General features: G+C 45.8%; 1 protein-coding gene across 1 annotated transcript in view; it reads right to left on the reverse strand.

Annotated features, from left to right (window-relative positions):
* agrn (agrin) overlaps positions 1–26,014 on the reverse strand; it is a 229,333-nt gene extending 203,319 nt beyond the window's left edge. Inside the window, exons 1-2 of the mRNA XM_076092623.1 lie at positions 25,432–26,014; positions 23,639–23,900 (exon numbers count right to left, since the gene is read on the reverse strand). Of these exons, the coding sequence (XP_075948738.1) occupies positions 23,639–23,900; positions 25,432–25,650 (481 nt within the window). The 5' untranslated portion in view covers positions 25,651–26,014. The remainder of the gene's footprint in view (positions 1–23,638; positions 23,901–25,431) is intronic.
* Positions 26,015–26,356: the final 342 nt, after the last annotated feature.

The following is a 26,356-nucleotide window of genomic DNA, read 5'->3' on the forward strand; positions in this document are numbered from 1 at the left end:
GTAAGCCCCTGGGCTACGGTCCAGGCTGATGGTGGTGGTGGACACTTTGGCTTTGGGCTTCAACCCCCGTGGTTGAACCTGAGCCCTGCAGCTGCTCATTACTGTGCAGTGGAAGTGCTGGGATTGCTTTGTGAGCCCTGGGAAAGTCAGGAAGGGATTCTCTGCCCACTACAAGCTGAGCAATCCAGTTACATCGCCGGCGAGCCCAGGGACACGCGGCTAGCCCGGGCTAATCCCAATATCCAATTTAAAATGTTGAGAAATGATAACCAGATGTCACAGGCTTGTGTTTCTGCACCAAAGTCCATTGGGCTGCGAAGCAAAAGGAGGTTATGGAGGACGTGAGAGCGATCCTTCCAAGTGGGATCAGACTCAGTTAACCTGCGGGGGTTAGGAGTTGTCCTGTTCCAAGGCAGGCATTCCACAAAAAGATGTTTCATTACACACACACACACAGATCACGATCTATATGAGGCTGAGCAATGGTTGTTAATGAGTTATTAGAACACCAGGAAATGTTCATTCTCTTCTCTCGATATGATCTCTTTGTTGGTATGTTTTAGCTGTTCAGGAGGAATGTATTGAAATGTGTTGTCACACTATTTGGTGTACTTACTGCTGCTACAATTCCCAGAATGCCTTTTTTGGCAATTGTTTGGGAATATGAGAATGTCATTGTATGTTAGTCAAGCAGTTCATGAATGCTGGGGTGTGTCTAATCAAGCTGTTCCCCGTCCTCATCATGTGTTGTAGATGCACTGCATTCTGGTCTATTTATGTTATTATCTGAGATATCTTTGCGGTTGATGCAAAAGCGGTCGCTGTAAAGATGGATTCAGATTGAATGCATTTAGTTTAAACCCCTTTAACAAGCTCAGGCATAAAACTGATTCTGAAATTCAGAAAATCTTTATTTTCCCCCTAACTTCCTGCTTTCAAAAAGTCAGATGTAGCTGCCATGATAATATTTCAGCATGATGTCATGCTGGCTGTGTTTAGCACTAATGACTGCTTGAACCTCGGAGTGTTTAATTATTCTGTTTGGTACGTGGACTTTCAGAAATGTGAGACAAACAGGGCTGTTGTGATTCACCCTCTGTTCCTCGTTTCGGCTCACTAGCTCTGCTGAGTGCATTTCTCAAACTCCTGTAAATCATTAGCAAGCTGCTTTAATGAACAGGTTGTTCACCTCTCTCTCTCTCTCTCTCCCCCTCCCTCTTTCTCCCTCCCTCCTTGCTTCTTATCACCGCCAATTGACAAATCCAAATGAGCAAACACTGAGTCATTGCACCTGGGTTTCCGACCTTCAATCACGGCAACTTATCACAAGAGCCTCAATTCAAACGCTGCCTCCCACTGCAGAGTGAGCAAGTGGGAAGTGAACCGAGAGCCCCCGCCATTAAGGCTGAGTGCACAGTATGCAGTGAGGACGCCTGCTTGACCAATCAAGAATGACTAACTCAGGTTGAAACTCGAAATGACCCACGGTCTCTGCAGAGTAATGCTCTGTTTGGTATTTGAATGCAGAACTTTTTTATAGATGTTCCCCAAACAAAGAAGTACAGTTTAATCCAACTGTAAATAATAACCTAATGTCACGTGGAAAGGAAGGCCTGCAAGAGAAAACGTGCGATTTGTTCACACCCACGGCCAGAACAGACTCAGAAATCCCCACACCTGAGGATCCCCCCCCCCCCCCCCCCCCCTTCCTCCAGCTACAAAAGTGTATGGACTCCCCTGTCCTTAGCATAAAATTATATTTTAGACAACAATGTGCTTTGTAGCAACAGTTTGGGAGGGCCCTTTCCTGTTCAAAATCACAGTGTATAAAGCCAGGTCCATTAAGAAATGGTGTTCCCAGTTTGGTGTGGATGAAACTAAACCGGTCCTGAACTCAACCCCAACACTTTTGGCTTCAACAAGAATGTCAAATGGGAGACAGATCTCGTCACCCAACATCAATGGCCGACCTCACTAATGCTCTTGAGGCTTGGAGCAAATCCCTGTATCAAGGTTCCAGGATCTTGAGGAGATCCTGTGGAGAGGCAATGGTGTTGGACGGAGATGTTCCAACAATTTCGTATCGGTGTAATGTTTGGTTGTCCAGTTGGTGTTGGTGATGAAGTTCATATAAATATATATATAAAAACAGGACCATGTAGTTCTTCACCCTGAGAACCATGATCCAGTTTGCACTTCCGCACAATGTCCTTATCATGCTGCTTCACCAGCTATTGTACAATACACTCCCTCCACCTATTCAGACTGGAGAGCTTTTTGCATGTGACTTCCCACACGGAACAGACAGAATTTGTCTCTTTCGACTGGATATTTAACCTGAAAAGTGTACCTCCATCTCAGAGACCTCCAGGTTCCTTTTCTCTCACTCACCCCCTCATCCACATTCTCCCCCCATTCTCCCCCAATTTAGTGAACCTGCAACTTGAATCCATTTCTCTGCAGGCATTTGAATCTGTGAGAATACAAGTATGCGCTGGCCAAATGGGCTAAGCAGGGAGCTTTCAGAGAATGAAAAGAGGAAAATCATCAATTAAACTCAAGAATACAGGAGCTGTGGTTTGACAACAGGTGTAGGACTTAAAAGGGAGGCAAACAATTAGGGTAGAAATAAAAAACAACAAAATGGATGTTTTAATTTGCGGTCGATATGTGCAGCATTAACTTTCATTTGTTTCTTTCTGCACAGCTGTAAAGATTATTAACTTAGATCAGTAGCGCTGAAACAAAAATCCACTGACATCCATTTTTAGCTTGAGAATTAGCTGCTTCTCCTCCGTATATTACAATGATTAATAATAATGTGTCAGCATTCAAACAGAATTCAGAGAATTCCCCACTGCCAAACAGGAAATGACGGGTGGTAGCAGGACCATGCACTCTTTTATAGTATAGTCGAGTATTGTTGGAAGTTACACCAGAACAAGGCCAGCGGTGCGCTGAAACGTCACGACGTACACACAAAACATGAATGGAGGAAGGAATTCGAGAAATGCCCAAAAGTCAACAGAGGCGCAAATACTCGACTAAATAGTCTCCTCGGGTTTCATTGTTAACTCGAGCCGTTACTTATTGCAGGAACATAATCAAAGATGGCAACTCGCCTGTCAGCGTCCACCAAAGTGGTTAATAACAAATGAGCGGGCAGGTGGCGTACAGAATGGTCTTGTTTTGTCTGGCTAGTATTTGAAGCATGAATGCAGTCGCTGCATGAATGCAGTCGCTGCATCAGCGCGAGGTCACGACAACGCTGGGAAGAATCTGAGGACAGGGGTCAAAAAGTAAGAGCAAAGGTCATAGATTGTGGGAGGCCTGAAGGTAATGGAGCCAAAGTGGTGCGGAAGCTCTGAAGATAATGAGCATGTGTGCTGTTTTTCATACTCAGGTGGCTGTGTGTGTAGTGTACTAATGGCCCGATGAAAAAGAAAAGAGAGGAAGGGAAGGGCGAGGAAATAGCGGCTGAAACAAACGAAAAGCCAATCTTTCTGATAGCTAATAGGCACAAACTAAATTCTTAAATAAAACATTCGAAGGTGGGATTTCAAACTGAATACTTGGCCGAGTCAGACCCGTCCTCAGGTGATGGATCAGTGCCAGCAGCAGCAGCAGCCTTGCCACTTATTCTCCTCCGGCTCGCTGCTGCGTGCTCAGTGTTCACTTGGGCCCATCCCCAGCCCTCTCTCCCTCGCTCTAGTTCCCGTTCCCCTCTCACTTGGCCCCACTCTCTCAGTCTCAGCACAATCGAGTGTTCCCCGTCAGCGATGGGCATTTCATTACCTAAGTGCCAATTCCTTAGCAACTCAGCAGGTACTAGAGCGCATAACCACAAGCTAGCAGCTGAATGCTAATGAGGGGTGCTCGTGGTTATGCCGTAACCCTCACTCGGGACATTTACGTGGACATCATATAGACTGATCGCTGTGAATAACAAGGTTAGGGTAGTGGTTTGATTCAAGCATTCATGTGGCTTTCTCTTGTCCAATATCTGAGTTTACATCTCGTGTTTGATACGAGAACCAAAAAAAGGAAAGATGTCTCAAGTTAACACTCTCTAGTTCTGCGTTGTCTTGCCCTAAAAATGTGTTTATTTTCCGATCAGTTCTAGTGGTGACAATGCATATTTGCATATAGATCTGCCTGTCTAATGGACAACGTAACCTTTTTGGTCAAATCACTTAAAGAAGCCGGGCCGAGGTCTAAACTCGTCACAGGAATTTAAAAGAGACACAAGTTATCTCGCTCTGTAAATTAGGTTCACCCCCAATTTTGATTAATGTAACCGTGTGTTTACAGGATGGTTGAGTGTATGGTCATAGTCTAATTGTAAACATAAATGAGAATTCATGCTCTCTGCATCCTGAACTTCTGCTTGCTAGTTCAATGTACATCGAGAGAACTGAGCAACTCCAAATAGAACCTGGGGCATTCTACAGAGGGTGAATCAATACGTCTGAGTAGCCAGCTTAAATAGATTCAATGTCTTGCTGGGCTCCTGCCAGGACTTTGAAAGCTCAATGTTTCTCTGCATGTCCATTCGTCCCATAAATGTCCCTGTAAGTTCCCTGTAAGTTAATTAGACATGATTGACGAGGACACTTTCAGAGTCACTGGCACAACAGATGCTTTAAGTGCAAGGGATATATTCTTTAAATCTACATTCCTCCAGTTGGAATTTGGCATTTATGAAAGAAGCGGATTCCGAGTCTGCAGCATTTGTGTCGGCAAGCATCTGCCCTGCTGCAGTGTCTTACAGCAAGACAGTGAATCCCTACAGGCTCCATGATTGCTGTGCTGCAACTAAACCCTGACCTCTGACCTCAGAGAAGGGAGGGGGGGGGAGTAAAAAAAGGAGTCTTCAAAAGGAGCAATAAAGTGCCACATTATCACATTAACAGACCAGATAACAGCGCGAGTAGGTGTGTTTTTTCCATCATCCAATTCCTAAAAAGCTGTAAGTAATAAATGGTTGGGATAGATGGTTGATACTGTCACCGGCTCCCCAGTGGAGAGGACCTTCTCAAACAATCTCCCTTCCCCCAGGCTAGTGCTAGTGGTGGGGGGGAAATGGCCGTCGTCAGGTAAAATTACCCTTAATGCCTCCTGAATGGAGCGGCTAACTTTACACGGCCAGGTCATTAGGGAGACAAAAGGGCAGGCCAAACAGCAGGAGAATAGCCCCAAATACACCCCCTCCCCCAAAGTCAGAGAAGGCCTCCAAATGTAGCCTGGCTCTGCCCCACAGAGCAGGACAGGACGCTCCCGAGTTGGAAAGGAATGAAGCAAGTGGATAAATGTGGAATGGAAAAAGGAACTTGGGCGTTTGGCCGTTGCTCAGCTGAAGTGATCTGACCGACTGAACGTGTATTGAAAGCTGATAATAGTCCTGCGCAAACATCCTCCGCCAGTCATCGCATCGAGTATGTTAATGGTGTTTGCAGATGACTTGGAGGCCGGGGAGGAGACTTGAAGGACGACTGAGGAGGAGAAGAGTTTGAAAGGAGACGAGCGGGAGTTTGTGTGCGTTTCCCGGTGACGTGCCGCACATAGAGCCCTGCACAGACAAAACCCACACACACAGTGTTGTCCTACTTGACTGTCCTTAAATGTTGAATTAACTTGCAGTCCGGGCATCAAAGTGGCATGTGCTTTGTGCATGCAGGCATTTTTTTACAGCACTACCGAGTGACCACACAAGTACTCCCACACACTCACAGGCCCACAGCCAGGCCTGGAGACAGCAAATACCCAGAGCTACGCAACAGCAGCATGCAAATCCCCTCCTCTGAGGACTTGGTGAAGAATGTGGGAAGCCAGTGCGAAGTTGTGCTAACTGGGAAATGTCATACCTCGTGGTTTCCGTTTTCCAAGTTTAGACAAACACCAGTCTACTTCCCACGTAAAAAGCAAAATTCCGTTTCAGCAAAACCCTCACATTTGAGAGGCAGGTGCCATCACATGCATGCATTTTTGTTTAACAGATGCACAGATGGACTTAACACAAATTTCAAAAATGTATCATAAGTAGAAAGTTAAAATAAAGATTTTTCAATGTTTGTGAAACCATGTGAGAGCTAAGTATTTGGAGCGGCTGCTGCACACACCTCCACCGTAACAAACGTTCCTTGACAGCTAAAGTCACTGCTAAAAATGCCTTTTTTTCTTTGAGTCTGAGGCCCTGTCCACACTACTCCGTTTTTACTCCGTATTTGCTACGTTTACACTGAGCGGCCACACTACGCTGGAGTTTTGGAGCACTAAACGGAGGAATCTGAAAACTCCGCCGAGGTTGGAGGTATTTGAGAACTCCGGGGTTGCGTTTGCGTGTGGACGGTCGGATACGGATGTGCTTAGAAAAAATTACGCAGACACCCGTGTTCGCTACTGGATTGGTTCTTGGCAACCATGACGTCTCCGTCCCTGATTCGTCACACTCACTATCACATGACCCGTACCCGGAAGAAAACAAACTGGGCTACCAGCGATTCATTTCAACATGGATAACTAATTGCAAGCGTTGCTGCTAGCACAACAGCTACATGATGTTGCTGCTAGCACAACAGCTACATGATGTTGCTGCTAGCACAACAGCTAGCAGCAGCTTTGCAGTAAAAGTCTGCATTTCTGTGGAGGAAGCAGCTGTTATTGGAGTGATTAGCGAGCGGCGTGACCGGCATCAGCCCTATGGAGCAGCTCGTTGTTTTTAGATTCTAATGAGAAGACATGCTGCTCTAACGTTTTACTTCTTCCGTTTGGTAGCCTTGAGAGACCTTAGTCTGTAAGTATGTATTTATGGAGCATGAAAAGATGTACGTAGATATATTCTATTCGCGTGTTTAGTATAACATTTGTGTTGTATTAAATGCTAATCGCGGTTAGCATTTCTCCATTGGCGGTAATGTTAAAATTAGCTTAGAAGCTAGCTAGGCGGACATGTTACATGCTGGCTATATCATGGATTGTTGTTTTGTATTCATGTAATGTGTATAGGGACAGTTTGTAAAGCCATATTTCATATTGTGCTTCCACAGTTTTACAAATAAGAAAGATTCACACGGAAGTCTTGAAACTCTTCTATGGATTCCATGGTCTTTATTTCACGGATCTACTGTTAGCGATCTGCTAAGCTTTCCTGCACAAAGCAAGAGCAGAATAGAGTGAGAGACGTGTGTTGACCACATTTATGGACCCATATTCTAGTAAACGTTTACGTGTAAGTGTTGATTTTAAAGTAAATTTGATGTGAGAGAGAGAGAGAGACCCGCAGCGCTGTAACTACGTCTGAAAAATAAAACTTCTAAAACTTTCCACGAACTGTGTCTGTTTGAGTTTATAGAGGGAGATTTTAGAGGAAGATCTTAAGTATCAAATACAACCTTTCATTATTAAAGACTACTTTATTACTCTGTCGTATTTTTTTTTTTTTAACTAAGCAACCAATCCACTTCCTGTTTACACCGTCACGCGCATGCCCAGTGTACGTTAATGGTCACGTGCTGTCCGCCTTCGAAGGCTGCCGTGTGGACGCAGATCAACTCGAGAATGATGCTGAAACTCCTGTGTGGACGGAGATCGTTTCTATTTGACAAATCTGCATCCAAGGAGAAACGGAGTAATGTGGACAGGGCCTGAGTTGTCCCGTCCGGGGGTCAGGTTTATCTGCCATGCGGGCCGACAAAGGGAAGCGGAACAAAAAAGAAGCAGCTCGAGCCCTGGCAGCGGCTTCTGAAAGACCCGCTTCACAGAGAGCAATAACTTCACCTCATTTAGAACGAAATCCCCGTGAATAATCTCCCGACATGAGAACCTGTCTCCCTGACGCGGGGAACGGGCAGGGTGGAGTGTGCTTGGGGTGAGTGCATGTGTGTGGGTCCTTTTCTGACCCTCCCACCCCCAAACCTACCGGGACTGACCTGTTTTAAGGATCAGGGTGTTTTACACTAGCACAACCACTATGTTTGCAGAGAGGAAGAAAATGTGAAGAGATGACAACTGCAAAGCTGAGACCTGAAGAGGGTTGTGGTCGTGGCTTTGGAGTTACAGAATGAATTCATGGCCCTCATAATAAATATCGTAATGTCTGTGTGTGTGTGTGTGTGTGTGATAGGACAGCATTATACCTATAACACCCCCTTCCCCTTTGCTCTTTCAGAACTCTCGCTATGCTTTGATGAGCAGGCCGCAACAATACCCTGATTCTTCAGAGCCACCACGGTGCCTCTCCTAAATCCATTCTCCGCCCAACAGTTCCTCCTTCCATGAACTTGAGGTTGCTGCTCTGAGGTGGGTCGTTCTCTTGATAACCCCCCCCCCCCCAAAACGACATGTTTTGTTACCGCTCATCTCACAAGAAGAGAAAGGGGAGAGCAGCGTAAATCCCATTCAAAGTCGGGAGCAGGTAAAGTGTTTGATTGTCGGCCATGATGGAAGGCAGGTGGTTGGGAGGGGAAGGTTCAAAAAGACAAGGAGACGACAACAAAGCCAGAGCCAAAGCCTCCACACCCTGCCAGAAGCCGTCCTCCGAGCCTTTGTCAACACTGATCTCTAAAAGAGAAGCTCTGGCGGTGGCCTGAGGGTGATAATTTACAATCTTCTGTATTCCACAACCCCCCCACCACCACCACCGCCACCACCACCCCCTACGAGCTGAACTCAATCTGCCTTTCAGTGCTTGATAAATGAGTGACTCTGATAACAGTTTAGGCCCAGAGTTTGCTGTTGATGAGAAAACTTCTTTCTTCTCGTCACATTTCAATTCCTGTTAACTCAACCGACCGGCGGCGGCGGAGAGGAGCGAAATTAAAAAGCCGTCTGCTCGCTCTCAGGAGGTTTCATACTCTGCCCTGCTGCATGGGAGGAGAAAAAGGCTGCGGCTCCCCTTCATTCATGTGTAGTTGCAAAGACACTCACGACAAAACGGCATGGGCACACGGTATAAGACTCGAGACTACACATGAGGAGCGCGCAGACGACTCAGCGTCGTCTCAACCTGCACATCTCCATTATTAAAGCTAAAATGGAAAAAGGGCACTCCTGGGAAAAGGGGCTTTTTAATGAACTTCAGAATATTTCTGTTATTCCCGGGGAGGGGGGAGGTGATGAAGCGTCGCCCCGTTATCGGGAGTGTCTGCGCCTCATCTCAAACCAACCGGGTGATTTGCTTGGTGGATCTCATTCCGGCTTCTTCAAAGGAGTGATGGTGGGGCTAAAGTGAGCAAATCCAAAACACAGCTTCCGTGACTGACTGCAGGTAATCCGCCAACTGTAAACCCCGAGGCAGAAACGCCTGGCGGCCCACAGACAGGGCACCGGTGACTTGGCGGCCACTCTTCCTATTTGTTATGGTTATAAATTGAGGGATAACGTTAGTTACGCATCAGGTGTCACACGTCACAGGGACTGAAGGAGGATGGGATGAGGGACTGAGACTGCAAAATAGGTCATACTTTACATTAAATGAGCTGTGCAGTGTCAAAATACTCAACCTGCACGTTACCTGGGGTTACTTTAGGTTTCACAGATGCTCTCAAAAGCTACAACTCGGCTACGACTGCTATGCACCAAATGGAATGATCTCACTTTTTCTGGCATTTCTTCATTTAGGTGCAATGAATTGTTGATGGAGTTAAATATGATTAAGAGCGACTCGACGATTTTTTAAGCAGCTGCTGAAATTGAATGAGTCAATCTGGCTGAAGAAACGTCTCACTTTCAAGCCAAACGAGGAAAATAACAAACCAAATATGTTATTTTAGTGGCTTGCGTGGTAATATATACTGGCCTGTCCTTCATTTGTTTGATTTGGACCTGAGCTCAAATTAGCTTAGTTACTGCTGAGCATTGTGTCGGTTGTAGCAGGCCACCCTGAACCAGGCTACAGTTTGAATCAATCATTGCTTATTATTAAAAGTAATTGCTTTCCTGATTTCCCGACAGTTACTCAGCCCAGCCGACATGCCACTGGTTTGAGTAACAGCGAGCTTAGACTGCACACAGCACTCCAGCAGAAGTCCTCACAGTGAATGTAGACTCAGCAGTAGCTAGCTAGCCAGCTAAGAAGCTAACATGTGAATAGGACAAAGGGCTAGCCACGTCGCCTCAAGTTCTTGCGCTAAGCTAATACACATGCAAGACTATTCTCTTCACTGACCACACAGACGCAAACTTGATACCAACCCTCCTTTCAGCCCCTGGTAAGCAAAGCACCTGGCCAACAAATGAGCCAAACTGCTGTTAAAGTAGCAGAGTGCTAAAGGGGTAATTTAATAGCCCATGTTCACATGATTCCTCTCTTTCATGAATCCATATTTAAGGACTAAACTGACTTGGAATAGAGTTACTTCTACAGTATAAGTGCACCCTGACAGGCTGTCGTCTTACATTCAATTAGTCTACACAGTAATTATTATGCAGAGTCGGTTTTAGTTTGCAGCACTTAGTCAAATCTGCACAGGGCAGCCTGTTATTTGTGAGAGTGCATTCCGTCAAAGAAGATCAGTATTTCAACTGTAACGTCCGAATATGACACCGGAGCGGATGCCAAATGAAGATTATGTTAATTGACGGTACTGTGTCATGTCACAAATGCACGGTGCAAGAAATTACAGGCACACTGCGTGACAGGAGGCTGGCTGTGCCATTAAAGACGTATGTAAGGCTTTTACCATAAGAGTGAGTGTTGGTGTGTGTGTGTGTGTGTGTGTGTGTGTGTGTGTGTGCATTGACAAGTGCGTGGAGTTGATTATCTGACGGGCTGTGTCCTCAGGAGCTCAGATGAAGTCCAGAAGCATTCAGTTTAGTCTACCGTCGAGGAGGCTCCCTCTCCATCCTTTATGTCCCTGTCCCTTAAGACAACCATCTTCCCAAAAACACAATGGCGGAGGAGGGGTGGGGACCGTTGGCAGAGACACAGCAGCAGAAGGGAGGACAAGAAAGAGGACTCGGGGGTTCAAGGAGGGGAAACGAGAGGAAAAAGAGGAGAGGAATCGCCTCTCAACTCCGACCATTGTCTAGATGTAAATTGGAGCTGATCAAGATTCCGCCAGCATCGTAACCAGCAAGTTCAATCTGCACAGACTGAACAGAGAAAAGAGAGAGCCGTACTGGGAGAAAGACATAGATGGAGAACAACGGTGCGTTTAAAGAGTGACTCACATACCGACAGACATGCGGAAACACACACGGGGACAAAGAAAGAGATTTGGCTCAAGTGGGAGCAACAAATGCAGCACTTTAGAACCAATAAAGCGGTGAAAAGAAGAGGAAGGGGGTGTATGTACTTTAGGGCAAGAGCACACACACACACATCCTAATTTCAATACGGCCAACTTGTGAAGCTCGGACAGTTATGGGCCAGCCATGTGGTCGGAGAGAGAGAGTTTAACAAACAAAGATGTCAACAAGAATGGTGAAAAAGATGTTTGTCTGACGAACACGGCTGCAATGTTGCGCCTCATAAATAATAGGGAGAAATGTCATCATAACTCTGTGTAGTTGTTGGTAAAGAATGTGGATTTCGGCCTGATCGGGGACTGGGAATGTGTCACGGGTTTCTTTGCCCCCAGTTTCACCCCTCAACCCCTAACCCATTCACGCTCCCTTTTGGCGTCAGGTATAAGGCTAACTGGAGGCTTTCCACTCTTCCCGTGTTGAACTGGAAAGGGGGCCGAATAGTCCTGCAAAAGCCTGAAGCCAGAGCGAGACCCTGGAAGTCAACGGGTTTAAAAGGACCCGGGGGAAATTCCGGTGGGAATTTTGTGTACGAGGCCTGATCAAGATTAAAATAATATCTGTGTTGGCAGAGAAACCTGCACATTTCACAATCGTACTCGGATAAAAAAAAAGAAGAAAAAGGAGATTAAATCCAGAGGACTTCCAGAAAGACACATCAAAACCAGGAGAGATGGGTTTGTTCAACCTTTAGAGCTTCTTAAGACTCCTTTCATCTGGGACAAAAGCAAAAGCAAATATTTGCAGGCCGCCAATAACACACTTGACATTTCACATTTTCTCATTCACTGAATCGCGTGCTGGAACTTGTCCTGCGCTTGATGAGCGACGCTGCACTGATGACCTCAAGGCAGTCAACTGCAGGGATCACAAAAGCCAAAAGTGTGTTTTGTCTTGTGACTCGAGACAACCTTTAAAGACCAACCAGCCTTTGACTTACCGAAAACACTAAACCAACAACTAACTGCTAATCCTGTGACCAGAACTCAATTCCTATCGGGCTTATAGAGGTCTGGAGAAAATCTCATCAATTAGAGTGTAATGAGAAGACGTTTGGAATTCCTCAGGCTGTCCTTTGGATTTCTGCTCACATTTCTCTCTCCAAATAGTTCAATGTCAACATCACTTCGTTTCCCGGCAGCATCCACTCCTGGTAACTACAGCATGATTAACAATGTTGCCCTATGCCTCCAAACCCCTTTCTAACTGGCTTTTGTGCTCGACTTTGGGCAGAACTCTTTGAGCTCGACAAGACTAATATCTGGCCCTGAAAGATTCATGTTGTTTTGTCATTTACAAAGAAACATTGCAGTGGACTTGCAAGCAGGCAGAGGTTTGTCCCACGGAGCACAGCTTAAAAAGGAAGGCCTGATTTATCTACGATACTCTGTTTTTCTGACAACCTGTCCAAGCAGGCCGAAAACAGAACAGCCCAAACCCAAAACCATCCATCTCAATGCTCGTCTATTTCTCTAAGAGCCCTCTCAAACACGTCCGCTTCAAGTGCTCTTGCAGGGGGGGGGGGAATCGTCTCTCTGAAAGATGGATGTAGAAACTTTTTTTATGTAGTTCATGCTTTTGCTCTTGTGGTCACAAGAGGATTGGGGGCTTTTCAAAATGGCTGACAGTGCTGTATTGTAATAGGGCCACAGTCTATGTAATTTGGTACAAGGGGCTTCAGAGTGACAATAAGTGGGAATTTGGAGAGGGCCGATCCGGGCATACCTCTGGCAACAGCTCGCAGTCTGTGATAGAACTTGTTCCCTCAGGCTGAGCCTCTCTGAGGCGCCGTGCTTCTGCTGGAAAATGCCGAAAGCTGCCTTATGGCACTCGCTGCAAGTCTGTGACAGCACGAGTACAAGAGTGAAAGCACGAGTGCAAGAGTGAAAGAGACGATAGCGACCGTCTATGTGATGGCCCGGGCTTCCCGTAGCAGCTAGCGCCATAAAGAGGGAGACATTTGAAATGACAGTTCACACAAAATTAGGGAAAAAAACTAATTTTCCTCACTTACCCTTGATAGTGCAAATAGATTTCAGTTTTATGTGCGAACATTTTGAGATATTTCACCTCGAGACAATGGAGGCAGGCCTTTATCCGCTCAACTCACCTCATCTTTCCCTTCCATCCCATTTCACTAGCTTTAACTTTCAGCCATCTTGAGTGGGGTTTTTTGGGGTTCTAAGGGATACACAGCACTAAAAAGCTTTATGGTGCTTAAATACATTCAATGCATGTATCTCTATGCCTATAGTATTTCCACCATAGGACCTTGACGTCAGCTGGCCCTCCACTGCACACTGATGCCATTTGCCAGCGTAATTATGTTTCAAATTGCTCATCTGCTTCCAAGTGTTGGACTTACTAATTGAAGATTCGTCTCAAGTTTCTCGGTCCTCCTTATAAGGTCAGTCACTTCATTTTACATGATTGGACTGACAGAGTCTGACCATTGATTAAAATGGGCTTGTATTGTATACGAATCATATTCATATTACAATGAGCTGTTGCAGTGTATTAAATCAGACAGCCGGTATTAGAACATGCAGCTTTATTACTGTCACTTAATATTCTGCTACGCCAACCAACCAAACCCCTTGTGGAACCATCCTGTAATTTGCGTGTTCTGTTTACTACAACCCTGCGAAGTAGAGATCTCAGGCCCTGTCCACATTACTCCGTTTTTACTCCGTATTTGCTACGTTTACACTGAGCGGCCACACTACGCCGGAGTTTTGGAGCACCCTAAACGGAGGAATCTGAAAACTCCGCCGAGGTTGGAGGTATTTGAGAACTCCGGGGTTGCGTTTGCGTGTGGACGGTCGGATACGGATGTGCTTAGAAAAAATTACGCCCACACCCGTGTTCGCTACTGGATTACCATGACGTCTCCGTCCCTTATTCGTCACACTCACTATCACGTGACCCGTACCCGGAAGAAAACAAACTGGGCTACCAGCGATTCATTTCAACATGGATAACTAATTGCAAGCGTTGCTGCTAGCACAACAGCTACATGATGTTGCTGCTAGCACAACAGCTAGCAGCAGCTATGCAGTAAAGTCTGCATTTCTGTGGAGGAAGCAGCTGTTATTGGAGTGATTAGCGAGCGGCGTGACCGGCATCAGCCCTATGGAGCAGCTCGTTGTTTTTAGATTCTAATGAGAAGACATGCTGCTCTAACGTTTTACTTCTTCCGTTTGGTAGCCTTGAGAGACCTTAGTCTGTAAGTATGTATTTATGGAGCATGAAAATATGTACGTAGATATATTCTATTCGCGTGTTTAGTATAACATTTGTGTTGTATTAAATGCTAATCGCGGTTAGCATTTCTCCATTGGCGGTAATGTTAAAATTAGCTTAGAAGCTAGCTAGGCGGACATGTTACATGCTGGCTATATCATGGATTGTTGTTTTGTATTCATGTAATGTGTATAGGGACAGTTCGTAAAGCCATATTTCATATTGTGCTTCCACAGTTTTACAAATAAAGATTCACACTGAAGTCTTGAAACTCTTCTATGGATTCCATGGTCTTTATTTCACGGATCTACTGTTAGCGATCTGCTAAGCTTTCCTGCACGAAGGAAGAGCAGAATAGAGTGAGAGACGTGTGTTGACCACATGTATGGACCCATATTCTAGTAAACGTTTACGTGTAAGTGTTGATTTTAAAGTAAATTTGATGTGAGAGAGATAGACCCGCACCGCTGTAATGCTAATCGCGGTTAGCATTTCTCCATTGGCGGTAATGTTAAAATTTGCTTAGAAGCTAGCTAGGCGGACATGACGTTCAGAGCTACTAGTGAGAACAGACATCAACAACACGGAGGAAACGAGTGAGAGACCACATTGATGGACCCATAATCTAGTAAACGTTTATGTGTAAGTGTTGATGTTAAAGTAAATTTGGAGAGAGAGAGACAGAGCGAGTATTTTTATTTTTTTTTAACTAAGCAAGCAATTCACTTCCTGTTTACACCGTCACGCGCATGCCCAGTGTAGTTAATGGTCACGTGCTGTCCGCCTTCGACGGCTGCCGTGTGGACGCAGATCAACTCGAGAATGATGCTGAAACTCCCGTGTGGACGGAGATCGTTTCTATTTGACAAATCTGCATCCAAGGAGAAACGGAGTAGTGTGGACAGGGCATCAGTCATGACTCTGGAAACTGTTCATTGTTGAAAGCAATCACAATGGTCAGATACAGTGACACACGCTGCGTTATGTTTACGTCTCATTCTGATGGGGAGATAGTGAAGTCTGTGCCTCTGCCTGTATGTCAGTATGAGCGTGTGTTTACAGATACATGCTCAAGCTAGTGAGACATCCTCTGCCAGATATCTCTGTTTGCCTCTGAAAGCCATCACGTCCTTGCCATTGTTGGCTAAAACAACAGGGGCAGGACGAGTGCCTCCCTCCAGCCAGACAAATCTGTCAGCCGGGAGGGCGAGCGGAGAGAGGGGGAGAGGGGGGTGGAAATTCCTAAGAGGTTTCATCTCTCAGGAGAGTTGTCATCTTAAGGGGGTTTGTCAGAAGACGTATCACAAATTCCATAACTCAACACAAAGGAGACCTCTTACATGACATTCAATTTCCAATTTTCCCTTCTTGGTTTAATCCCCAAAGCAGCTCATGAACACTTGCACCAACAGCCAAGTGTCCTGTCAGAAGGTCCTTCATCAGTACACACAACACCTATTACGACTTGGATTTTATGTGAAGGGTGATTTAGTATTTCACTCTGATAACATATCGTGATCGACAGATGCACAAAAAAAAGCATCAAAATCGATGCACCAGAACCAGAGATGTCGCCTTTTTTAATCCACGCATTCTTCCTTCTTGTTAAAACCTGGCGCCTCTATTACCCACAATGCATCGCCGTAAGTTCGGTTGGGGATTCAAGTGTGTTATGCTAGAAGCAGCTAATGTAGCCTTGAGTGCAGATGAGGAGGGGGCTACAGATGTCTGGTAAGCTCACTTTTTTCCAACCCAACACCCCCGTATTTTTCATTTTCTGACTCGTAGTTTTAATACCCAAGCCACGCTGACTCAAGTGACATCCCTTGAGGCAATTTATCAGACTTCTCACAGCTCCCTCTGGAGCCACAACAAAGCTTCATACAACTTTATACACGTATACAGTTGCACTCCCCAAACGTTCCCCTTTAAAATGTGAAAAAAAAGACTAAAGTTCGTCGAGAGAGGTGCAGAGAGCGGTTCATGGAATCAGATCAGAGGGTGGTGTCGGGTCTGCACAAACTGCACCTGGTTGTTAGGACCATGACAGCTTTACAGGGCATTGGGATTCCAGTCTAATTACAGGTGGAACCGCTGTGAGATGGGAACACTGGGAGGAGGAAGATGACGACTGTGAGAATAGAGGAGACGGGCGGAGCAAAGACTCAGAAAGAATTCAATGTGTGCTAAAGGTAAAAGTGGAGACATGAAACCTAAAGTGTGACGGGTCAGCAAACTGTCCGCAAAAGCCAACCAAATCATGTTAGCGCGGGACATGTCTGCACATGTTGACAGACAGACACATGCGCAGGTCATTGTAAAAAATATGACAACGTGAAAGTAGGAAGGAAAAATAAAGAGATAATGTCAAACACAGGAGGAAACGTGGAGGACAGGTCACAAGGGAGAGAGGGGTGTTCATCCTGAGTTACGCCGTGACAACCCATCGACAGAGAGACGGATGAGGGGGAGGAAAGGAAGTAACGGAGACTGGGCCGCTGTCCGAGGGAGCAAAATAGCACGAGAAAAGCCTATACGTCCTGGGATTTGTTTGTGTATGTGAGACCCCCCAAGTGTCAAGTCTCCCCTACTTCCTGTATGTGCAGCACTGTTATGTAGATCGTGTTGAATCAGGCGGGGCATGGGATTAGACTCAGAGTAGGGTTCAGCAACAGCGAACGTTTGTGTACGTGATTTGGCACAATTAAAAGTTAAACATTAAACCAGCCTAAATATAGCAAGAGAAGCCTGGAAACAAGCATATAATTAGCCTCAATGCCATGCATATGAATGGTGGTACGTAACAGGTGCATACCACGAGACAAAGAGGAGCGTGATATGATATGCTGAATGTACTATCGGGTCAGTGCATCTTCAGCTCACATCCAGAAGGTGACAGGATGTGATTAACCTCCGAACCAAGTGTTTCCTGCATCTTCTTCCTGTAAATTTCAATAAAATGTCTTCTTTGTCTCATCTCTCAGCGAGGATATTTCTGTTGTGTGAGACTCTGGCCCAAAACATCGATGAAATTGATTTATTCTGAGGAAAAAATCACATCATCTTATGAAGTGTTCCATTTGAAGTGGAGAGTCGGAATTTCCGAGTTCCCACTCGGAAATTTTGACTCGGAAAGTTGGACAAACCCCGACCTCATATAGCAATATGCTGTTTATTAGCACTTCTATCTTGTGGCTGATTAAATCAGTCATACATAAACTACTGTCCATCTTCTTTCTGTGAACATGTTGCTACGGTGTTTAAATACTCAAAGTACGGGAGCAATGCGTTGTTATCAACTGTCATTGCTAACATTTGCAAACCTAGCTGTAGCAAACCCCATTACGTTTCCCAACTCGTCGTACTGAAATGCAATCAACCCGTGTGTGATGTCATTTCCCAGCTCCGACTTCCAGTTTACGCGGCTAATGGAATGCAGAATTAAATACTGCTGGCAAATGCTGACATACACTCATCTACACACAGCTGACTGAAGTTTAACATGTGTTGGTTGTGTTCAATTGTCTTTCTTCTATTGAAAGCAGAAGCTTTGCATAGTGTTCAGCAAGCACACTAAGGGAAAATGATAGTTTGTCAACTATTTCCAGAGGAAAAGTTTATCAAAGAAGTCCCTTATGTATCCTATAACAAAAAGAATTTCCAGGGCACAAAGAAATATATATTTCCCTCCCCTGTCTTCTTTTGATGTGAGCTGCTCTGGAGTGACAGCTGAGCTGACCTAAATACAAATCACAATAGGACTTCTGCTCCCTTCTCTCTAAACCTGATGTTTTAGGTGTGCTGACGGTAAGTAGCCACACTTGCTGCTGCAGCTGCCCTGCTTCAGAAATGTGGTCTTGGAGCAAGAATTTTGTCACAGATCCAGCTCCCCCGAGGGAGCCCAGATCTCATGCAGACTGCTGCTCGGAGTTTGTCATGTCTGGGATGGAAGAGGGAGGTTTCCGGGTCACTGTACATCCAAGTCCCTACACGGAGTCTCCCAGCTCCGTTCCACTTTCCTCTTCCTACACTAAAGAAGAGCTTAACTGGGACTTTGACGCTAACCTTACATCGTCTTGTGAATTTCAGGAGCTTCGAAACAACACTGCATGTCAAAGAACGTCAGCTTTACTATGAAATGACTCCCTAAATGACGCGTCATGATGTATTTTTGTGTGTGAATGTTGATTGTCAGTTTAAAAAAATACTTCTGCTGATGACTAAGCTATGGATTTTTTTGCGAACTTTCACAAAAGCAGTGTCAAGACCTGTTGTCTTTAGGCTAGTAAGATAGGAACAGCAGGGTTCAGTGCGATACAAGAGGCATCATACAGGTATTTTACAAATCAAGGGAATAAATTTAATCGCGTCTTATCGCATTGAGCAAGTATGAACAAATAAACCACTACAATAAATTTAGACAGTATATTTGGACAGGCTGGATGTTACACAGTACGTCTACATGTTAACATCTCACTGAAGTGACAGGCATGTCACTACACGTGGGTATCTGTGCGCACTATCAAGACCATCTCTGATTCTTATCGGCATGAGAGTGATACACTCCTGGTTCAGGCCTGGGATATGAGCCAAGGTGAACAGACTGCGGTTAAGTGGTCCGTTCCTCCTTTGCTCTCTTCCCATCTTTCATGGCTTTCTCATTTCGGAGTCCCTTTATCGCTACGCCAAGTGTTTTTAATTAAAACCTAAAATGTGCAATAACTCCGGAGACTCTGGGGCTCCCTGGCAAACAGGTCCGTTGGCCTTGTTTTCTCCCTTCAAGCCTTTGTTGCTTATTCCATCAAAGCCTTCCATCAAGCCTGTTGATTCGTCCAATTCGGTTCACCTCACTGGATGAAATGCTTTGACATAAGCCACACAGGGTACACAGATTTACCAAGGGTACAACTTTGTAGAAAGGCTCTGCACCAAGCAAATTAACTCTCCCTCTTAGACGATGGCCTAATCCATTCAAGGACCCTGAGAAAAATCCAATCCCCAAAGTCAGTCTTCTTGACTTCTCCTTGCTGAAGACAAAAGGCTGCTTGTGTAGACATGGACTGGATACAGACCCCAGAGCTTTAGTTCAGTCACCTGTCTGGTTCTCACACTTTATCCGGAGCCACAATAGCATAAACTCCACCTCTCTTTTGGAATTACCCACAAGCCATATGTCAATTATACAGTAGGTAGTCATGTTCTGCTCTGTCTTTAGGACGTCTTGTTGAGAATAAAACATGAGCAGGTGGTGTTGCAGCCTGATATTTAAATTATAGGGAACAAGCTGTTTTATAGCGGAGGTGGACTGGGCCACTTCGCCTGAAATAAACACCGCCTCCGCTCATCATCAAATGATTTCTCTTTTCGGAAATAAAACAAGCAGAGGCGACACATCAGATAGAATACTCTATATATCGCTATATACTTAATGAGACAGGATACTGTTTAGGTCAAAACATAGTAGCACGAGACATATTAGGATCTCAGCTCAGATGGCCATAAAAAAGAAAAACCTGGGAGTAATCCTGGGCTGGCCTATCAACGTACGCTCAACATCGCATGTGTGTCTTAAAGGGGCTTTGAGTCACTGATTAACCACAGCTGTGAAGTGACCCGTGCATTTTTCAGTAAGTCTTTAATTGTTCTCGAAACACGGGGAGGCAACTGCCCTGTGGATGATTGGCATTTACGTTATGAAAAAGCAGATAGCACGGCTAAAAGAATTTGAAAATAAATGGAGAACAGCTCTCCGTTTTGCCCTTATCATTCTGTCATTATCTCCTCACATATCGAGAAGGCGAGAAGGGAGGAGACAGCCAGGTAGGAGCTTGGGCAGGTAAAGGAATTCCAGCCGATTCCGGGCCTCCTTGAACAAACACTGAAAAAAAAAAAAAAAAAGCTCAAAGTTTTTTTCGTGAGGCCTGGGCTCAATTCACTAAAGGAGCGCTGGAGGAAAAGTGTAGGGTGGGGGGGCGGCTCAAACAGTCATCCCACATCCCACCCACCCCGAGGAGCATTCCACAGGACTGTCTTGCTCGCCCATCATTAAGCGAGACCACCTGCTGGCACATCAGGACCCCCATCATGTTCTCAGCAAGCCTGGCTAACCCCATTACCAGTGAGCCTCTGGACTGCTGTACACATAGCTCATAAAGAGCCAGTGGTGTGTTGAGCAGTAAAACGCCGCTCATTAACATCCCACAAGGACTTCTGATTGTCCAACCGGCGGAGCACACAGGCTGCACTCAGTGTTAGGTATTTAAATAGATGCCGCACAAAAGGGACAAAGACAAGATCTTTGATGCAGCTGTTGCATGACTGTGCACTGACTTCTGACTGGCTCATCTCCCCTCTTACGAAGAAGAAACAAGAGACAGATAAAAAAGAGAAGGAGTCAAAGAAATGAAGACAGACGGAAGAAACAGCCCTTTGTTGCTGCTCTTCGCCGGGGCCTTGAGGGAAAGGCATCAAGTCACCGAGGGCTGAAACAAAAGCAGCCGATAGACACACGGAGACAGATAAGATCTCCTTGTACGCTCAACACTTCTCCATCAAGAGGACTTCCTCCCTTCCCAACCCCAAACAACTCCGCCTTCTCTCTTTGTTGCCATCAACACTGCATTTGGGGAAAAAAATGGAAATGACAATAAACACAGTGCACGCTTCTCATCTTCTTACCTCTTTACAAAGTTTTTGGAGGACGGGGGGGAGCCTTGAATCTCCCCCTCTTCATCCACTTACAAAACCGTGACTTCATTTTTGTTAACAAAGACCCAGCAAAACGCCTGTGTTAGATTCTGACGCATTATGTGTCAACTCTCTGCACAGCACAACCGAATTCTGTAGCATTTCACTGAATGGTAGCTGGAGGAACCAAACAATGGAAGAGATTCTGTGCCAAAGGCCCTGTGCTTATCATCCCTAACAAGGTGCAAACCCATGAATGCAGATGTGGTGCACTGAATTGTAGAGCTGTTTTGCAACCACAGAAAGGCAGATGAAAGGCTGTAAAGCCAAGTGATCGCACACATGGACCGAGTGGCCCTGAAGTGCCACCGCCCAGTGCGAAGAGCACGGGGAAAGAAAGAGCATGAAACATGACGCCTGAAGACATCTACCTTCAAGCGGCACCGGTCCAAACTCGAGACAAATATGTCATAGCAAACACAAGATCCCTCGCGCTCCAAGTTCTCACTTGAACAACAACAAAAAAATCACTCTTTTTTTTCTTCCTTCTACATCTTATTTTCTTTCGTGTCCGCGTCCCTCTCAAAAACTCTTGGTGGCAAAAGAACTCACACAAAGCCTTTTTTCTTCCACCTCAGACAATGCGCCTCCCCACACAGCTCTCTGCCAGGCATTCCTGAGTCTATCCTAGCTATCGAAAATGTCAAGAATGAGGCGAAAGCAGAGGAGGGTACAATGAGTATCGTGGCAGGTAGAGTCTTGTCCCGGCTGCACTGACGTCCCACAGTCTCCGGGGGTAGTGGTTGCACAGAACGGATGGGATCTGACTTGACTCTCTTAATTAAAACTCTGCCCTGGAACAAGCCTCAAAGCTCATTCTCTACCGGATGGAGGCACGTACTTTAATTACCGGGGCCAATTTCACTCCGCAAAAAAAAAATACAGATTTTGCGGTGGGGCTGAACCTGACAATTGTCCTTGGATGTTTCTTTTTGGACGGTCAGTGCATAAGAATCTCCAGAGCTTCCCTAGGAAAAATGTTCTTTCAGATGTCTTTAAACATCATTTCTGTCTTGTTGAAGAATCTCCTTACTGCTATTCCTCCGACTGTCAGGTGATATGAGAGAATCAGGTTGTGTGAAGTAAAACCTCTTCAAGTACAAAGACACAAAACAGAAAGGGCACATTCTAGACAGTTTGTCAGAGCCAAGAAACTCCCCTTTCCACAACAGGAGTCCAAAAAGAAGAAATGGGGGGGTGAATAAAAAGGTTAGCAGTGCAGTGTTTCGTGCCTGGACAGACAAACAGAAGAAGTTTTTATGTGTGTGCCAAATGCAACTTAACACTGCAAACAAGCTCAATCCATTGGAACATCCTGCCACCCAGAAATGTTCAGAGGAAAGTACCCAGTGTGTGTATAGACCCTACAACTCTGAAACAGTGATTGCCCCAGAAGGCCTTCAGCAAGGTGATTCGTGCTCCCGGCCTGGCCTAAGTGTTAGATTCAAAGTTTGAACGGCTGCCAACATTGTCAAGCACCAGCAAAAGTTAAACAGCAGCAAGCTCCCTGCTCGCTGGCAATGGGGGCAGAGGCTGCTCCAGCCTCACAGTCACAGTGAGATTTATTAGTCATGGCTGTACGGTTCGTCTCATAAGAGCCCGAAATAATTGCTTCTCAACCAAAAAAGGACTCAGAGGAATAAAAATGTTAAATAAACTGCTTTCATGCTAAAGTTCTGGTCATGCATGAAATAGAGTAAACAACAACAACAACATTTGAAACACATCGCTCATTGCACCCAAATTTCAAAAGCTTCTTCGAGAACTATTTTTAAAGCCTTATTTGTGTGTGGGCACGTTTGATCTGTCCGCCTGGTTTTGCTGTTGCAGTCTTTGTGTTGTGAAATAATCATTTTGTGTTTATTTTACAGTGAAGTTAAAATGGTCAGTTGTGTGTGGAAACCTGCGTTGCCTCGTAAAGATCCCACGTCATGTGTTATGTGTATGCAAAAGTGTTTCACTTTCGCCTCTGACTCAATAAAATGCCACAGCTACAGGGTGCAAAGGTCGGGAATCATCCCCGAACCACTCAACCCTCCTTAAGTCCTTCAGGTGTTAATCAGACACATCCGCCCTCAAGGCTCCGCTGGGAAAGGCTGGAGCTTCACCATGGCAACAAAGCTCCTACAGTGACTCAGGTGTCCTTGTTTCAGGGAGTTCACAGAAACTTTGTCGCCATGAGCCCGAGGCTTTCAGCAGCCACCGGTGTATTCAAACCTCGCTGCTTTAAGTGATTCACAATTACTGTGAGGAACGACAGCATGGATCCTACACTGACATTTCTCACAGGTAGCAAAAAAAACATTGATACAAGTCACAGCAAACTGACTTGTCAAATAGCAATGATAGGCCGCGATGATTCCCAACGGCACAAAAGACGTAGGTCCTATCTCATTCTGCTTACCTTCCACGCAGTGCTCCACCTCCTCCAGGTTGCGCAGGGTAATCCTCATCAGACTAGAGTTGAGCATGAGTTCGTTCTTGTGTTCTGGCCCCATGGCCTCCAGGGCGGGGTTGAGGAAGAAGATGCGCGTGTCGCCCGTGGCTACCTGGTTGTCGCAGATCCCAGGGTTGCCGAAGCCGCCGATCATCAGCTTGTTGCCGCCGTCCAGGAGAATTTCGCGGTTGACGTTGGACTTCCCTTTCAAGTAGCGCCACACCCTGACCTTTGACAGAAACATAGACATCACCCTTGTTAGCGTTTTTGTCAAAACCAAAAACATACATGATGTTATGCACAAAGATGCTGCTCGGGATTTGGGCCCCCCCGTCCAGCTCTGGACCATCTGAATCAAGGTTCCTCTCCTGAGCATGCATGTTTTTGTGACAGGCTGGTGCTTTTCTGACTTTACTGTTAAAAACCGAGAATGTTAATTACACCTGTGCAACCAAAACATCCGTTGACAGTTTTATGTAACAACAGTGATTACTTCTACTTGGAATAATCATCGTACAAAACATCCAGAACTTATCTAAAACTGCTGCATGCTTCCTGCGTCACAGGAAGCATGCAGCAAAGTCTGCTTTGTGCACCATCATGGGACAGCTCGCCTCTTTTCCGCCACAGGTTAGCCCCGTCTTGTCTCGTTTTCGGCGCTTGGCGGTGGTTTCTGTCTCCAGAGGGAGAGCCGTGTGCCTCTAATCTACTCCACTGATTCACCCGGCAGACGGGAAGCATGTGGGTGCTGAGGAGCAGAGCGGCGAGAGGGCTGACCGAACACCACTTGTTTATTTTGACAGATTATAGAGCGGTCTACCACAAGTCCATGATGATGCAAAAGTTAAGTTTCCCGACCAACGGCTACGGAATGAGGACGGCTGCATCCTGAATGAATATGTGTTTATTTGAAGAACAGCGGATGTTTGGGGGCCATTATGTGGTCTACTAGTCATAATGTTCCTGTGACACGGAGAGAATGGGAACATTTTTACAGTTTCAAGTCCATCACAGGTTTCACATGAGTACGACTAATGACAGTGTAAGGCACGACTATAACTCTGTATTGCTTCGGGCACACCTTGCAGCACTTGTCAGCGCTCTCCACTGAGAAAAGAAAATCATGTTATTGTGTCTTACAATCAGTGTTTCTGTGGTACTTCACAGACATCATATTATATTATTACATGTTTTTGACTTTTTTTTTATTATTCTCAAGGGACAACACTGTTATAGCCAGTCACACATTTCTAGTGATGGATGGCACTTGTCAACAACCACAGTTTGAATGATTCAGAATACATCACCTCTGCTGCCACTAGCAGCAGAAGTTGAGGGGCCAGTGTAACCTCACTACCGCAGCATGCTTGGGATGATTACAAGGTCGCTTAGGTCTCCCTTTGCTGTGTAATTGGTAAGTGGAAATTAAAAACACCATCTATCTATTTCTGAAGCCAGAGCGAATTCGCTGTCAGTGTTCATGCCAAACGCTTCTGGATGAATGAGTTCGTAAAATGTTTTTTTTGTTTTTTTTCAGGCAAGCTGTTGATGCCTTTAGAGAATTGGACTAGAATCTTACCAGCAGCGGGTAATGGCTTCCATCAGCTACACGAGTGTAAAGGCATTAAGTGATAATGAGACTTCTAATAGTCCACTTAAAACCCTACTAGTAGTTTTATTGCAAGAAGCAGGTGTCTTTCCTGCTGAAGTACGCTACGGCGGGTACTCGAGCGTTGCAAGAACCGCATAAAATCACGTACCTTGCAAGAATAGGTGTTGTGCACCGGGTCCATGTTGATTATTTCGTCCACGGTGCCGGTCAAAACTACGTTGGCCTCCTCTTCCCTCTCCTCCAATTTTCTCTCCGGGCAAGTCGCGGCGCCGCGGTGCCACAGAGCCACGAGCAGCCCCGCCAGAAGCAGCGCTGTCCGGCCGGCCCCGAGTGTCCGCTGGGAACCCATGTCCACCGCAGGCGACATATAAACCCCAACAAGTAAACTTTCTTAAATTTTAAATTTCCGCCCGAGAACAAACTCCAAAGTCTTTCGAATTGCGTTTTTTTTTTTTTAAATGTAGCTCCTTTCCACAACTTCCCCTACTACGGACTACCGGTGTCTCTTTCCACTCTGCAGCCCTGCTCCCAGCATCTGCAGCCCGGGTTGAAAAAATCCCTCTCTGCCGCCGCCGGCTGAGAGACCAGGAGGGAAGAGAGGAAGAAGAAGGAGGAAGGAGGAGGAAGGGGCAGGGATCTGTCTCTCCAGGAATGCAACCGCGCTTCTCTCTCCCCCTCTCTTTTCCTCTCTCTCACACACACACACACACGCACACACATTGACGGTGACGCTCCTGGATTTGCATGCGATCTGAATTGCTGATCCCACAAGTGAGGGGAGGTGGGTGCTGATGGAGGGGTGGGGGGGCAGCAGGGCTCGCGCGGTGGGATGCCTGCAGAAAAGTGGCTGTCCAACGCCGCCCCCAGTCGGACAGACGGCGTCTTTACCTCCGGTCCCCATCAGAGGCAACCCCTAAAAACAATCTAGATTAGATTTGGTCTTATAATTGCCTGCGCTGCACTGATGGAATCAATTATTTGATGCAGCTCACCAGACTGTCAGCTTTAAAAGGACATAGCCTCTCTCAATGTTGTTGTTTTTTTAATCAAGACATGGCTCTCAGACAGGATTT

The sequence above is a fragment of the Anarhichas minor genome, unplaced genomic scaffold, assembly GCF_050575085.1.
Source record: "Anarhichas minor isolate MPS153535 unplaced genomic scaffold, ASM5057508v1 ptg000003l, whole genome shotgun sequence".
Lineage (NCBI taxonomy): Eukaryota > Metazoa > Chordata > Actinopteri > Perciformes > Anarhichadidae > Anarhichas > Anarhichas minor.